This window comes from Diadema antillarum, unplaced genomic scaffold (assembly GCF_040938485.1).
Source record: "Diadema antillarum isolate AM-2024a unplaced genomic scaffold, OU_Dant_1.0 scf00000091, whole genome shotgun sequence".
Classification (NCBI taxonomy): Eukaryota; Metazoa; Echinodermata; class Echinoidea; order Diadematoida; family Diadematidae; genus Diadema; species Diadema antillarum.
Genome location: NW_027270980.1, coordinates 2,025,020 through 2,042,500, shown reverse-complemented (window position 1 = coordinate 2,042,500; position 17,481 = coordinate 2,025,020). Strand labels below are relative to the sequence as shown.

The following is a 17,481-nucleotide window of genomic DNA, read 5'->3' as shown; positions in this document are numbered from 1 at the left end:
TCGTCCGTGTGTGCGTCCGTGTGTGATCAAAATGTTCAATTTGCTACTTCTCTGTCATTTATGAGCCAATTTCGATTCTCTTTGCTTTATATGATAGCACTACATGGGAGCTTTAAAACTTCTACACAGAATTTCAGTTGTGACCTTTGACCTTGACCTTTGACCTATATTGTACATTTTGCTACAAAATGCTACTCCTTCGCCATTTCTAACCCGATTTCGATTCCGTTTGCTTTATGTGATGGCACTAGGTGAGGGCTTCAAAACTTCTACACAGAATTTTGACCTTTGACTTCTTTGACCTTTGACCTTGATTTTTGACCTATATTGTACATTTTGCTACAAAATGCTACTCCTTCGCCATTTCTAACCCGATTTCGATTCCGTTTGCTTTATATGATGGCACTAGTTGAGGGCTTCAAAACTTCTGCACAGAATTTTGACCTTTGACTTCTTTGACCTTTGACCTTGATTTTTTACCTATATTGTGCATTTTGCTACAAAATGCTACTCCTTCGCCATTTCTAACCCGATTTCGATTCCATTTGCTTTATGTGATGGCCCTAGGTGAGGGCTTCAAAACTTCTACACAGAATTTTGACCTTTGTCTTCTTTGACCTTTGACCTTGATTTTTAACCTATATTGTACATTGGCTACAAAATGCTACTCCTTCGCCATTTCTAACCCAATTTCGATTCCATTTGCTTTATGTGATGGCACTAGGTGAGGGCTTCAAAACTTCTACACAGAATTCTGACCTTTGACTTCTTTGACCTTTGACCTTGATTTTTTACCTATATTGCACATTTTGTTACAAAATGCTACTTCCGGCGGAGACATATATTATGCGCTGCGTAATTTCTACTTTTCCTTGTTCATTCTCATGTGACAACTTGACGCAAAGTACATTTACACAACAAGAATTTTTGCCACAACCTCGCATCTGGTGGTTTGTCGTTAATAATCATTGTTTTTTAACCCCTGAGGGAACAACCCTGGTGGAACAACCTTGTAAGAATCATTTTGACAAGACTTCATTGGGCATCGTGAGCATTCCTTTTTGCTGCCATATCCCCCTGTATATGATTAGTGATCAATAAAATTAAAGTATATTTGTGAACATTCATTTAACGATGAATGGCTACATGCAACTACAAACATGTGTTGTAGCTGCATGCATAAACCATCTGTTTGCCACTGAACAGTAGTAACAAACTGTGATCAGCTAATAAAAATATTTGTATGACCCAATTCTTACTCCTTTCCTTTTGATCAGCCGAGTCAGAATCGCATGGGCGTGCTCAGTCTGCTGGTCTTGCTGCGGCTGGCATTCTTTCCGCTCTTCGCTCTGTGCAATGCCAGCCCTGCAACGAGGTACTCGGAAGTGGTCTTCACGCACGATGCCTACCCCATTGTCTTCATGATCTTCTTTGCATTTTCCAATGGCTACCTGGGGTCACTCTGCATGATTTATGGGCCAAAGTAAGTGGAAGCTCTCTTGATCACCTGTGCTTTAATCCATCAAACCCCAGATACCACATTTTTAGAGTTTTGTGCTCTATCTGTTTCATTATGATTTTTACTATTAATTTGTTACAGTTTCATAGGGTAGAGAGGGAATGATCGAACTCTTTCATTTGAGTCATAAGTGGTTTGCATGTTATTGTTCATTTCAATAGCGGGATTTTGCAGAAGCTTATAAATCACTAAATTTGTAAGTGATCCTTAAATTGGCAACATGTTCAAGTAGAACATTTTATTAACAAGTGAGATTTGAACTCGTATGGCCAGGATTGCTTTAATGTCAGCTAAAGCTCAACTTTGGGTAAACTTTGCTGAAAAAACCCCCAACAACAACGACAACGATGACAGACCAGACAGAGAATCTGATAGAGATTTCATTGCATTGATCTATCCTTTCACAGATTTGTGGAGTCAAAGTACCAGGAGACAGCAGGGAACATGATGGCATTCTTCCTGGTGCTTGGCCTGGCCACGGGCTCCTTCCTCAGCATTGGCGTCCTCCGGCTACTGTGAAGGCACCCATGGATGAAAGACATGTCCCATGCATCTACGTAGGGGCAACTAAAGCCTTTTTTTCCCCTTCATTTATTTTTAATGAAAAATAAAAAAGTATCAAAGGAAGATCTCAGGAATTAATATGTAGGAATTCATGAAGGAATAAAAACTTATCTTAGATATAGGAACCCCCCCCCCCCACCCCATAAAAAAAAAGAACTAACACAAAACTGATATCTGCTTCTCTCTGATCACATAGACCGATTAGTATCGCTGCAGCAGGAAAATTGAATTTCGTTTTATAGTTCAATTTAGTTGTCTGTGGTTGCTGCAGTGCACTTACATCATTGTGGCATTGAATTTGTCTGAGTTCACTTCCTTTTGTTGTAAAGAGGCTTTCATATTCACCTTTGCTTGGAAATCTGTGTTTTTTTTTCTTCCTCTGCCCATCAGGGTTGCCATGGCAATTTGTGTATGGATTGTCCATTAGTCTGTCTTTTTGTCCCACATCCTCATTATTGTCAGATAGAAAAGAAAAAGCTGCCCAATAAATTTTCATGGTGCTTGGCCCAGGTATGGTACATGAGGTGTAGATTTTGGCAAAATCCCTTGGGGTCAAAGATTACAAGTCAGTGAACTTTAGCTAATAATGGTATTTTCTGCCGTGACTTGCTCTCAGAGTGTCATGTGATAGTACTGTAAAAGTGGAAATTTTCGCGCATTTCGTGCAACCAGAAACTAGCGCGAAAATAAAAGCATGCAAATATTTTTGCATGCCATATGTTCCAGTACTTACAGTCTTGATTCTGCGGAATTAAAAGCACCCGAAACTCTTCTTACCGGGCCAAGCGCGAAAAATTAGCTGCGCAAAAATATCCACTTACACAGTATCTAGTAACATTTGCTAGGGATGGTAAAAATAATAAGCGATCATTTCCATGAAAGTAAAGTTATGTTAGGTCAAAGGTCAATCGTCAAAGGTCACTTTTGAGATGAAAAAGAATTGTTATTTCCTGTCATTACTTGTTCTCGGGTATTGATGTTAATTGGTGGACAGGACAGAAATAAATCAACAGTCATTTTCCCAAAATGACAGGAGTAAAGGTCAGGGTCAAAGGCCACCAAAATGTGCCCAGAATGTAATTTTCTGGCCATACGTGCCATCTGGTGTAAGTTTCAATAAAATGTTATGTGGTGTGTGGAAAGTAATGATTTAGAAATCATTTCCTTTTCTGCAGAGAGGGTTGAAGGTGAAATCCTAAGCCAGTGGGCAAGACCAAGGAGAGTCATTAGATTTCAACTCTTTGCGTACCACACTTGCACACCCAAGTCAGTAGGTGGCTTGCCAAGTTCGCATATTTTGCTCAAACGTACAACCCTGTCCAAACCGATCAATTTATAGCCAAATGCCACAATACAACAAAAGCTTTACTCATGATACCATTACTCACACAGATAGCTTGCTTGCAGTGCATGTTGATGGAATAGTGGTGTTCCAGATGAGTTTTTTTGAGTGAAGTCTAGTTTTCTGTCGCCGTTGTGTCTGCAAAAGTCGTACCTCCCCGACCTGGACAATAACATAGCTAGAGAACATTTACAAGAACAATAATCACAGCTTTGTCATGAAACTTACATCACAGCAAAGCTTGGAATTTTCTCTCGAACTTTGCTCTCCTGCATGTCTAGCATAAACATTCCTATAGAATGTAACACGGCTTATTAAAACAGAATATTTTTCAAAGAGCGCTCATACATTGCTGTCTCAGAATTATGTGGCATACATGGGGTTTACACCATGGCACACATAAATCAAATGAAGGACATGCAATTGGAGTGATAGGGTGAGAAGCTGCCAAATCTCCCTGATTCTGCCGAAGGCTTCCTGAAAACTTTGATAACTCTTCATATCTAGCTAGATAATGGAAAACCAAAGTCTTCCTGTTTCAGGAATTATTTTTGCCCATGGAGTTGCTTGCCACACACAATGTGTCTCTCCATTGTTCTTTGGACTCTCACTCATTTTGGTGTGTGAATGTAGACATATCTTCCAGTATTTTTTTTCTGCCTTATGAGTAACATTATTAGGGCCTACAAGGGCACCTCTTTGTAACGAGTGCTTAAAAACCATGACAATTACAGTACCTTGTTATAGGAGGCTTTTGCTGTATCTGACCTCTTTTATAATGAGGTTCCACTGCACAACACAAGACTAGAGTCACTTACAGGAATATATATACAGGTGACTCTCATAATAATGAAGTCCCTAGAACCAGCAGTTTTCTTTTTTCATACGGAAATTGAGTTATAACCGAAAAAATAAAATATGTAATGAAAACATGGATACCATACTCGCATTGCGCTGCATCTTGTTTATTGTATGCTCAACATTTGCGTAAAGGCAATGTTAGATGCGTTACCATCTCATTACAGGTAATTTTGATTAATCTGTCATGTGAGAGAGAGCATAAAGTTCTTTGTACTCGCACGTTAAGAGAGTGCAGAATGGGTGAAAATTTGAAAACGTATGTACGGAAGGTGATGGAGAGGAGTGTGAGACAAATATTGAAACAGTTCCATGTTCACTTACCATCTGAATCTCATGATTATGTAATTTGATATATCAACACTTCAAGTAGCCTTTTGCAAAGACAGCTTGCTATAATTTGAGGACACGCACACAGAGAGCAGTGGAGTCGCACACACGGTGCGCGAGCGGCAAGCTCTGATCCGATCGCTGTGTGCTTGCGAGTCCATTGCGAGCTGCCTTTACAAAAGGCTACACTTCAAGTGACTTTTCATGCACCCGATTTCAACTTTGCACCAATTTTGCACTCTGTAAAGTGTAAAAGTAAAAACAGTTTGCATGGTCTTTGTGTTGTAAGAATTTTAGAAAGAATTTTACTGCTCAGACTGTGCGGTTTAGGATTTCATGTCTTTCCTTCTCACTCCCCACTTCACTTCATATGAACCAATCATCAAACCATTTTAGACACACTTCTTTTCTGCACAGGTGCTATATACTAACCTGATGCATGCATACTGTAAGCATTTCACTTGTCTTTCCCTGTCTGTTTGATCTCTTGAGGTTCAAATCATAAACTGCATGCTTTGCACATGCTACATACATGTATGTGATACATTATACACTTGTATCACTTGACATAACACAACTCGTAATTCTTCTCAGAAACGATGTGGCACAGGGAGCAATTTCACTGAAATGTAAAATCTTCGCCCACAAGGAGACACTGTAAATTTTTGTTTTACCATGTAATTTCGTGAGCAATTGGCATTATGTTATAATGGAGCATATTGTGTTTTTCTTTATAGTACTAGGAAATGACTTCCATGTAACAAGAATTTTGCTAAAACCATGTTCTTTGTGAACAAATTATACACCATAGACTTAACTAATAATTTGGGACCTGAATTTCTACTTATTTATGTCGATGTAGGGCAATTTGTCAATCAGTTGCAATTTCTACTTTGTTATAAACATGTTCATTATTTGTGGTAACTGGAGTGCCCCGTATGTATATATGGGGTGTTAAATGAAACATGCACTTTTGTACTCCTTAGAAGGCAGCAGAAATAAGTACATGTACAAATTGAGAACTAGAGTTAAAAAAAAAAAAATCAATTTTTCAGTAGGCACGTAAGTGCGTTGGATTGTCACTCTGAAAGTTAATATTTTTTTGGAAAATTCTTTCTAAAGTAGCGATGTGTGATACAATTACACAAACCTCTTGGTTGCTTCATTTTATTCCAACAGACTATGCTTTCATGTTATGTGCCTTAAACTGTTAATGCCACCATTGCATCTAATTATTCATTTGATTTAAGCTTGAAAAACTTCAAGCATACTCCAGAAAAATAACGGACGGGGAAAATGTCTTTACTGTTCTGAACTTCATTCGTAACTGCCATTTCATTTCTAAGAGAGAGAAAACTGTGGTGTTAATTATCTACAGGAGTAGTAGAAAAATAAAATATATGTAAGTCTTTCATTGTAGTGATCCATGTGTGTTGATTTGAAATGATAATGCATTGTACCTGGCTTAGCATTCTGTATGGCTACTTTATGTGCACATTCTTTTTTTTTTTTTTTTTTAAAGGTTTGAAAGAAACTTTTGACATGGTATGATTGTTTTAATGGCATTTGCCATTTTGATATGAAATTTCATGAAAATCTCGGAATTGCAATGGCTTACTGTTATGTGCCAGTACACACCCATGTACTCATGTGGAGTAGATGTAGAAAGAAATATAGAAAATGGTTTAAAGTCAATAACAGGGATACCTACATTCATGTGCAATTTTTGTGGTTAAAAATGAACTCATACTTGGGACTGATGTTGCAATGAAACCATTCTCTGTTAAAACTGCTCGATAATGCCTTTGAGAGCGACTTAAAAAAAAAAAAAGAAATCTATCTGGGCTTCTCATTATCCCTTGGTTGTTGCATACAAAGTGGGGTGGGGGAGCAAACCTGTGCTCATGCTGGGTCTTCTTTATGGAACTCACCTCCTCAATTGATTACTACATGTAACCCACTGAAGATTAGTCCCGAGTATACTCAAGTAGGTGTCTGTGGGAAATGTGTGTTATAGCATAATCAGCTTGTCCTCAGTGGGTTAGCAGTTTTGTTGTACGTGTATAATTTCAAGAAGTACTTCTGTTTAACCAGTCTACAATAATTGATTACCATTATATTCATAATATATGTACTGAACTGTTTCCCTTTGTCCTTTCTTTTGTGCATGTAATTCATATTTTGCACAAGTTGCGCCTTCAGCATTTAATGATTATGGATTTGGTGCCTTACTAATTCCATTATTGTTATTATCATTACATGTGTATTAGAATTTCTATCAATGCTGATGGTAGCACTGTGTTTGAATGTGGAGTTATTGTGCTCAAAATCTGTGTATACTTCTTGATACGCTATTCCATGTTTCTGAAAGTTTGCCCTTCGACATTTTCATGCTTTTAAATCACTAAAAAAAAACAAAAACAAAAACAAAAACAAAACAAAAATGAAAGAAAACAAAACTTGCCTGTACCTATTGCTGCCAACATGCCTGTGTACAAATTACCAATAGTTTGTTTTGCATTGAAGCGAATAGTATATTAATAACCCCAAGAAAAATAATAATATGCAACATTTTATGAGGCCAAAACAGTACGTGACATGCTGAAATTACTACTAAGTACTAAATTTTTCAAATAGTTTGCAGCTCCATGTACCCCTGTGCTGGAAAAGTTTCAGTTTATTTTAAGATTCCAATGAACAGTACCATTTCTACACTTTGATAAGACCACCCTGAGAATCATCTGTGATCAATCATTCAAAAATAAAACTAGGCCTTGGATGTGTTGCAAAAATGATATATGGTAGGGGAATGAGTCCCTGAGTATAATGTGAAGACCAATCACCAATTTTATTGTTTTTCAAGCAAAGTTGCCCTCTTTTTGAACATGTTAAACTGGTGTCCTTTCAGGGACACATTGTCATTTACATCTGATACACAAGTGTAGTTAGCTCTTGTTGAAGAGCAATTAATTCTCTCCCCCCCCCCAAGTGCTTCTCTGTTTTCCCTAATCATCTAAAACATGTACTTTTTTTTAGTAATCCTCTTCAGAAAGACTTCCCAGGGCATCACACTTGTAGGTTTTACCTCTATCCAGATGCCCAACTATCTTTGATATATTACACATGAGAGCCCAGGCCAAAGGATATGTTGTAGAGGCAAATGAATACACAACAGTGACAAGAAACAACTTGCCGTTTCATTCACAATTGCCTTTTTATAGGCAGGACTTTTTACATGTATAAAGGTACACATTTCTAGTTTGAATCTAGTCTATGAATTATGTAAATTTTGAGTGCATAAATAGGTGTGACATGTTTGCCCACAGACACCTGATGATAAATGCACCATCGAGAATGTGTAAGCAATGCTTAATTTGCACTTGTTTAATAGTCCATGCACTGAATGATAACAGTGGATTTGATGCTCACTTCCTTTGTGAACTCGGGCCGTCTTATTTATATGAACCATTTATATACATAAATATTTTTGACATGAAATACAACGTATACTTCATATTTAGACGGTAAATGTATATTCACCTCAATATGTATACATTGTACTTACTGAATATTATAAATAATAAACTTTTGATGAATATAAGTAAAAAGAAAAGGCAATGTGTGTTTTGCTCTACCAGATGCCGTCCGAGTAAAAATGCTTGATCTCCCTTTATGTACATGTATAATGTGTACTAAATTTGATTTGATTTTTACTTATGTTTTACATTAGACACTGAAGGACCGAGCAGTTTCTTGCCACGTTAACATCTGTTCACCAAAGGAAGCGTGAAATATCACATGGATGTACATGTTTGAGATTAAACTGTCAAACATGGTACTGCTGGGGATGATAGAGACTAGGCAAAGTAACATAGAAATACTGTAGTTGACAGCTACCATAAGCAGTTAATTTTTTAGAGGGATAGTTTTACACTAAAATGCTAAAGGTTAAATATTTTGGGCATTAGTGCACTCCCGTTATATCATACGGTTACATGTACATTTGTACAATAACATTTTGGATACAACAAAGTAGAATTCAGGGCCCAAAATTACCATCAAGATATCTTTATACATACACTTTATTTGATGGATATACAGCGGACTCCCGTCATAACGAAATCCTCGGAACCAGCAGTTTTTGTTCGTTATATCGAACTTTTGTTCTAAACGAACAAATAAACAACAAAAAACAGAGTGTATAATGATGTGGCCTGAATTTTACTTTGTTGTAACCGGGATTTCATTATAACCGTGTTCGTTATAATGGGAGTGCGCTGCATAACAAAATTTGTTTTAATGAAAGAAAACTGCCGGTCCTGAGGACCTTGTTACTATAACGGGCAACTTTGGACAGAACATCCCTTACAAGATGATGCACAGTTACATTGTGGCAATTGAAGAGGTCACTATTTTATCGAAACCTTGGGGTTTTTTTGCCCCTGTTTTGTTTGTGCACAAAGAGATTGTTTCATTGAAGTACATGTATAACTGACTTTAATAAGGTAAAAAACATGAATGTTTCGAGCACTGAGAGTCTTGCTCATGTATGTTTGTCTTAGGATATGTTTTGTAAATAAGCCGCAATCTTTCATGGACTCCCGATACATGTACATGCATTCTCAACATCCAGACTGAAAATAGCACACAGAACAAAACTAGTCTCTAGCTCTAATGCAATTTTATTGAAGCAAATGGCTGAATCTTATCGAGACCAAGCAAACGATTCTTCAATAAATCATCAATAAGGAATACAGTTTCACAAAACTGGAGTAAGACATAAACACAGACCTTGTCCATTTACTTAATTTTACCTTATTTTATTTCAACCTGTTGAGGATGGGCTAATTTTGCTACAACACACATTTCCCATAGACACTTGCCCGAGTATACACGGGACTCATCCTCAATGGGTTAATTATTATTATTATTATTATTATTCATATCCCAAGTTAGTATCCTATACATTTCTGCTTTAATGGCAAAATATTATCATAATATACTTACGCAAGTTTTCTCTCACACTTTGGTTAGAATATCAGCTACAAGACCAGACTGATTTTAGTAATGAACTCGGTACATTTCCTGATAACAGCATGCCTTACTTGTTCCTGAAGGTGATTCCTCAAGTGTGTTACTTTCGATAAACCAAACATCATAGAAAATGGGTGATGAAACTATCCCTTTTTGGTTTGGCCTAAATGACCTTTAATTGTCAGCGAACAGTACTAACTACGCATACTGTGGCCTGAAGAAGTAGAAGAATGAGAAAAAGACTGAAATGGGTATCTCATTGAGCTGGAGACTAGTTGGGGACACGTTGGCAACTCGAGCTTCCATAGTCGCAGAGATGTCTCGGCAACGTCTCCTGGAATGTAGCCGAGTCCCAGGAGAGTCACAAGAGAATATGACATGTTCAATTTCTTTCAAGTCTCCCGCAGAGACTGGAAAGAGTGTCGCAGAGACATCGCATAGTGATGTATCCTACCAGTAGTGGCCAAGTCACAGAGAGTAATTTAATTCGCGAGGTCTCCGAGACTTCTCCGCGACTTTGCGGGGACCTACTGGCAAACTACCAGAGACATTGCTGAGACATCTCTGTGACTGAGAAGACGTCTTGGAGACGTTGCGGTGACATCTCTGCAACTTCCAGACGGATAAATCATCACCTTATTTGTAGATGTCTCTGAAGTAGCTGTGAAGTTGCCTTCGCAGTGAGAGTGATTTCATTTTTTGTCTTTCAAGTCACAAGAGTCAGGCCGTTGCGACAAAGTTTCCTCCAATGAGATATTCCCTGCATGTGACAACGCAGAGGCAAAGGGGATGCATGGCATGAAAATGACCCCCTTCAACCCCCCTATGCCATTCTTGGTACTACAAATATCTAAGCTGTCACAGAGGTTTTTTGAGAGCTTTCGATGAAGGCGGTCCAAAGACCAGCTGTGCATGATTTTGATCTCGAGGGTGGGCTCTCCTCGCAAAAGATCCAGACATACTCGTGGTGTTTCCTGTCGGATGTACGCTAAGCCTAAAGTCTCATCAGCACTGCCTGCTGTTCAAGTCACATTATCTTTCCTCTGCTATCAGCCACCTTGGCACAAAAGAAGTATGCTTGCAATGTCTGCAAATGTTTTGTAATCCAAGCACTTGAGAGATGATGGTGAGTGAGTATTGCAGGAGAAACGTCATCAGTGCCTGAGAAAACTTTGTACCACTGGTACATGCTTCCACAGCATCTCCCACCATAACTTGCTTGACCAGTCATTTAGCATCTCGGGAGCATGCTCATTTCTTCCGGTTCTTGGAGCTGCCTGACAGAACATCCAAGAATTTTCCTCTTGTCATCTCTCTCGCTGCAAGGTTGACACATACAAAAGAAAGTATCATTATGAACGTTGTTACTTGAATCACACAATGACTGCCTTTGCTTGTGAATAATTCACAACATAAATGAGTACTGGGTGCCAGACCACAGGGCCTTTCACAGATGCAGTTAATGTCAATATATATGTTTACAACCACATCCATCCCTTAATGAAAGAAAGGTACACTAAACTGGGCGGACTTTTCAATTGATTATCTTCTTGAATAATGCCAGAATTGTTCATTCAATAAATAAAAAGATATACATAAAGAGTGATAAATGATGCAATATTTGGTACCCTGGGGTACCAAATAAAAATTCGCCATTTTGTGGAATTAATTTTTTTTTTTTTTTCAGCGCTGTACCCTGGCTTACCAAAAAATGTGTCAAAATATTTTTTAGTATTATTATGCACAAAAATGTTTTCTTATTTGTGATTATGCAACAATTAATGCATGCAACTGATAATTATTTTCTGCTCTGTTATAATCTTAACTGTTCGATATTATTGTACATATTATTGTTAGTACTGGCATTCTCTAGTGTACCTCTTCTATCGAGTTTCTTGTGTTTTTTGCGAGATTTGAGTAGGTCCTTGTATCCGCTGCTAGCACGGCCATCACTGCACGCAGACGCCAGGACTATGGCCGTTGCGCTGGCGTAATGCTAGCATTCGTGCTTATAACGTAGCGCAGTGTACGTGTAATAATCAATTGCAAACGAAGTTGCCAGTCTACTACCCCGTAAATTAATGAATACAAAATGAAATAAGAAAATCATTTAAATGAAATATTTTTAATGATAACATTAGAAATCCACGTAAATATTTTATTAATGTAAGAAATAAATTCCAATTATTTAATTTGAACCTTTTTCTTTCGCATTTCATCTCTTATTATCGACCATTCGCACAAGTGTAGAAGATTATAAAGATGGCAGTCCCCATGATCAAATTTTGAAGAAATACAGTTGATTTTGGGGTGAATTTTCTGGGCTTTCGGTGATTATTTTTTTTCTTCTGAAAATAAAAGTTACGGTAGATGATGTTTACAAAACGGTGTGGTGCTAGAAATTACTTCAAAAAACACCTATGGTGCTAGTTCATTGCGACGACTTTGCCGTATCCGAATTCGGAATCGGCGTATCTGAATTCGGATATGCATTATAAATAATGGGCATGAGATGGCGCTATACAACGCAGTACCCCGGTGTACGGCGTGCCGAATCAAATATTTATTACTTTCAGTTGTCTAAGTACCTGTTTAATATTTAATTCAATTTAACAAACACCAGAGCCAGATACAAATTGTCGAATGCTTTGAATTCTGTAAAAGTTCTGCTACATAGGCTCTGTCAATAACATAAGTGGTATCGCTGACATTGCTCAAGCAATCCTGCAGAACTTCATACCATAATTGTGATTTTGATAAATTTTGTCAGGCCCAGTAATGGCTTGTAGTCTGAATCTCTATCCACTAGTAGTTCCAGTTCAAATTCTGTGCTTCAGTGAAACGAAAACCAAACATGGATTCTGTAATGTCTGTGATCTCAGTAAAAAAAAAATTAAGATTTCGGTCTATGTGAATCTTTGGATTTATTACAATACAAAAATGCAACAAAAAACAATATCAACTCCTGGCAATGCAACATACCTTCATCCAATCCTAGCTGGTATGCTAGATTTTGTAGACCTTTTACTTTCTCCATCAGGTTAGCTGTTGTGAGGCTTCCCAATTCTAGTACAAGATAATAAAATTACACGAGAACGAAATAATCACAAAACCGGATGCGTCAGAGGGATTACTAACAATATAGTACAACACACAATCAACCTTCTTCACATTGCCCTACAACATTACAGATGTACATTTGAATGACAAAAATACATGTATGTACTGGTAGGCCTTGCTGAAGCGTATAAAAAGTATGTAGTATGTCACCGTGGGATTGGTGCTCTCATAATGTAAGGTTAAAAACTTATTGTATCACACAGAATACAGGTAACTCCCCTTTACAACAAATTCCTTGGGACCGGCAGTTTTCTTTCATTATATCCAAATTTTGTTACAGACGAACAATAAAGTACCAGCATATGAAGATATACATTATTATTTTGGAACCCAAATTTTTACTCTGTTGTCACAAACTTTTTGTCATAGCCGTATTTGTCATAACAGGAGTGCACTATATAGTACGCTAACAAACAGCTATGTCCATAATTTCCCACAAGCACTTTCTTTTTCAATTACATTGATGACATATAAGAAATGGCTCTCTTTAGAGTTCCTTCATCTAGGCGATGATGCAAATCTCAACCGTTATCTCAATGGAAGAGGCCAAAATCACTGTATCTGGGAATGTTAACTTGGACACAGTTAGCTGCTGTACATAGCAAAAACAAATTTATTAACACATTCAGCCAGTATTGAAGAGTATGACTTTATCATGCAATTATTCTCTCTTCAGAGTGCTTACCATTTAGCATGTCAATATCATTCTGTTCAAGATCGGCTTCCCATGGTGGAGAATTGGCATTATTAAAGGGCTGAAAGAAGAACAGAAGTTAATCATGATGAATGCCACATTCTTCACTAACCAGCAAATTCATTTCTCACTTTTAACTGCTTTACCTACTTATATGTTTTCGAGCAGCATCCTCCATTTGCAAGACTGTTAGGGGGTTTTGATCAGGATTGGACTGATTTATCGTAGCTTGAAGAGGTGACTCAAATTTGATCACATGTTACATTAAAAAAATTACATTATTGTAAGTAAATAATTGGGTGCAGTTCAATGCAAGATATGTGAGGTAATGACATCGTCAAATCTGCTAATCTGAGTATATGGTTGAGACTAAATATCAGCGATTTGTGAAAAAAAACAAAGCAAAATGGAAAATTGCATAATAACCTTATTTCGGGCTCAGTTTTGAATGAAGCATCTTACACATTTATCGCGACATACAATAAAATGTCTCACAGTAGCAAGAATTCAAAGGAATATATCACTGCACATGCATCACATAATTCCCCATTAAGCAGACATGATTACACAATAGAAAAGCTATACTTACACTCTTGATGTCTGCAAAGTTTGAAACACCGGGAACTGAAAATTAAGATGGAAAAAGTGACAAATTTTTATTTGACTACTAAGTGTCCAAATATAAAATGTTATAACCAGTCAAAAAGACAAAGAAAGAAAAAAGGCAATGTAAAATTCTTGCACATGTTAGTGTTACAGTACTGTTGCAGTTCTATGTCATAATATTGAGCACTCCTAGACTTGAATGATTATACATTGTACCTATAGAATTTTGCACAGAAAGCATAGCATGTATTGAAAAGGAGTGATATATTCCCTGTTTACTTCTTCACAACCTCTTATTCCTTTACCCTCCCCTATTACCCCTACCCGCCCCCCCCCCCCAAAAAAAAAAATCCAAATACACTTACCCATACATTTTGTACACACACAAGGATGAATACTAGTTACTACTGTATACTAGTACATCTGTATTACTACTTGTACTGGTATTTACAGCTATCTTGACTACCTGGATGTGGATAAATTTAACTGCTACAGTGTATCACATAAAACAGGCCAAGAGAATGGCACTGACAATAATAGAAATTGATTTGATAAAAAGATAGTGAAATGACATACATATTAAAAACAGAGAAAACAACACAAAACATGACTAAGACTCAAGTTTTATCACAGTTAGAAGCCAAACAATCACTTGGTGGATCAAGCAACCAGTTTCCACACTTACTCTGCTCTGGCCAAAGCTCTGGAGAAGTTCGGTCTAGCCTTTCAAAGCTCAGCAGCGTAGCCTCAAAGTCTGTTGTAACAGGGAATTAAAATTTTCATATTCATTAGGCCTATATCAATTGGAGTATTTGCCCAACTGAAGAATGGAGAAGTATCAGTAATGTCAATGTCATTACATAAACTAGGGTCGGGCAAATGAAAACTATCAGTATTTTTTTTAAGGTTTTATTTATTTATTTCTTTTAATTGCAGGTGGCAATGGCACAATGCATCATCACCTCACATGCTGCAAGTGTCACATAAAGGATCTGGCCTATAATGCTCCACATTACTGGTTATACCAACACCAATGGGGAAGATTACACTTACAGACTAGTACTAAATTTAGGTAGAAACGGGTTGAAATACATTACAAGTGTCCTCAAAACCGAGTACATAGATATTCAGTTGACCCCCTCTTTAATCCTTTTTATGTTCTAGTCATGTCCCTGTAGATCTATGTGCTAGAATGTCAGTGGTCAGGTCTCTGTTGAAACTGAAAGGTAGACAATGCTCCTGATAAAAACAAAACAAACCTCCCCCCCCCAAAAAAAAAAAAAAAAACAACAACAACAACAACCCAAAACCTTGTTGCGCTTCAGTGGTTCAATATGGATACCCTTCATCATTGACATGCTGGTACTCTTAAGCTTAGCGAGTCTCGACTCTAGTGCCAATAACATGATAATAGTTGTGACTGGTGGTAGTCTGTCTGTTTTCCATCAAGTTTCATGCTCTGTTACCTGTCTGCTGAAACAAGATTTGAGTTTGTATACAACTTACATGTACACAGTGTAGTACAACCAGAACCTGGCTTCTAATTGTTACATAATGACTGTATGATGGGTGCCATTCCCCGATTCCTTTTTGTTCACTCTGTAAATTTACTCTAAAATTTTGCTTACGTGTAGGATATTAGGAATGATTGTGTAGACACTATTGACAGTATTGTATTGACTAGATCTAGCTAGATCCAGATCCAGACTACCAGTACTATAAAAGCAGAGACTCCAACCCCAAGCACCTTCTGATCTGGAGATTTCCCACCCGAAACTCCCAGCAAACGGGAGACTCCAAGTTGATGTATGCGAAGCGCGAAGTTCCTAGGGTTCTATATGTTCTCTGGTGCTATCTAAGGCTTTTTTTTTTCAACATACGATAGCAATAAGTAAGAAATCCTTTCCAACGGGAGACACAGAGCCAGGGCGGGAGAAATCAAATCTCCAGCGGGAGAACGGGAGATTTTGCAAAAATGGGTTTTCGGCGGGAGATCTCCCGTCGAGAAAGGGAGAGTTGGAGTCTCTGTAAAAGTGAATATTTTCGCGCAACTAATTTTTCGCGCTCGGCGAAGTAAGAAGAGTTTCGCATGTTTTTGATTTCGCCGAATCAAGACAACAACAACTGGAACATACGGCAAGCAAAAATATTTGCGTGCTTTTATTTTCGCGCTAGTTTCGGGTTGCGTGAAAATTTCAACACCGTGAAAATTTCCACTTTTACAGTATTGTTTTTTCCCACTTTATATCATATTATCATAAAGTAGGAAAAACACAAAAGTCTATACAACATATAATATATTGTAGCACGGCATTATCGTGATATAGTCCCCACCATAGGCCCCAACACAGAGCGCGTGCACCCGCGGACTAGGGTTAGGGTATAGGGTTAGGTAGGGTTGTACCGTACGGACACGCAGCATGTGGGGACTATATCACGATTATGCCTGTAGCACAGTGTCATTACAAGATTAAACGTTACACGTGAACGTACAGTTTACTCAAAGTCAAACCAGAAGAAAGGAATGCGAATGGCACCCATGAAATAGATCCTACCACAGTAGAGTAAATACTAGATTCTATAGTAATAAATTTGCTGAATATCATGACATGCTGCAGTGCTAGCAGAAGTCACCATCCTTCTGTTCTACATAGATAGGTCTACATGTAATCAGGCAGGTGAGGGATCCAGATCTCACAGTAGTCACACCTCCCTGGCCCTGCTTCCACCATGATACAGTATTTTCACACTAGCAGAGAATAACAACGTTTTCAACAGGCAGAAAAGGGAGCGGAGGTGAAAGCTTTTAATTTTGAGGAAAGTCATCTCCATTTCGGTATACAATCAGCGCCCTCTCTCAGTCTCATCACACGGCCACGGTGCTCGAGTATTGGTCTACACTAGTAAAGTTTACATTTATTCCACTCCCCGTGTAAAATGCCGAAATGGTAACAAGTTAAATGGGTTAATTTACACGATGTTTTACAATGAAACTTCAACTCTGTCTAATCTCTGACATACCAGCAATCACTTAAAATATGACAACTTATAACAAGGGAAATTCGTTAGCTCCTTGCGATACATATATGGTGCGAAATGAAACATGAAAGATCTACTCAAACTCAAATTTACCCGCACTGGGCGACGCCATCGCCATCTTTCTGAAGGATATTTTGTAGGAAGGCTCCCTCTCTTGTCGACTGTCTACACAACTTTACGGTCCAGTGATTACGATGCCGCGCTAGTGAGTACGGCGGTTTTCCAAGCGGCGGAAGTTATGTAGAGTTCTTATGTACCTCTAGCATCGCATACATCACACACTGTACATATACACCACCGACGCAACACGCGAGACGGCAGCGAGCGCAGCGGCTGTAACTGGAGGCTGTTTGAGTGTTTACTGCCTTGACGAGG

General features: G+C 38.1%; 2 protein-coding genes across 2 annotated transcripts in view; one reads left to right on the top strand and one right to left on the bottom strand.

Annotated features, from left to right (window-relative positions):
* LOC139718190 (equilibrative nucleoside transporter 1-like) overlaps positions 1-2,038 on the top strand; it is a 26,937-nt gene extending 24,899 nt beyond the window's left edge. Inside the window, exons 12-13 of the mRNA XM_071629669.1 lie at positions 1,278-1,483; positions 1,927-2,038. Of these exons, the coding sequence (XP_071485770.1) occupies positions 1,278-1,483; positions 1,927-2,038 (318 nt within the window). The remainder of the gene's footprint in view (positions 1-1,277; positions 1,484-1,926) is intronic.
* Positions 2,039-9,637: 7,599 nt separating this feature from the next.
* On the bottom strand, positions 9,638-17,254 carry LOC139718188 (protein lin-52 homolog). Its single transcript, XM_071629668.1, has 6 exons — positions 17,200-17,254; positions 14,753-14,821; positions 14,051-14,085; positions 13,453-13,522; positions 12,630-12,713; positions 9,638-10,966 (listed from the first exon to the last, which is right to left on the bottom strand). The coding sequence occupies exons 1-6, from the start codon at positions 17,222-17,224 to the stop codon at positions 10,899-10,901; spliced, it is 351 nt and encodes a 116-aa protein (XP_071485769.1). The 5' UTR covers positions 17,225-17,254; the 3' UTR covers positions 9,638-10,898.
* Between the last annotated feature and the right edge of the window lie 227 nt (positions 17,255-17,481).

Coding starts and splice junctions, on each gene's coding strand:
- LOC139718188 (XM_071629668.1), bottom strand. CDS start 17,224: ATGGCGATGGCGTCGCCCAGTGCGG. Junction 12,714..13,452: donor TGATATTGACATGCTAAATG/GTAAGCACTCTG, acceptor ATCTTGTACTAG/AATTGGGAAGCCTCACAACA. Junction 10,967..12,629: donor CCAGCTAGGATTGGATGAAG/GTATGTTGCATT, acceptor TCAACCTTGCAG/CGAGAGAGATGACAAGAGGA.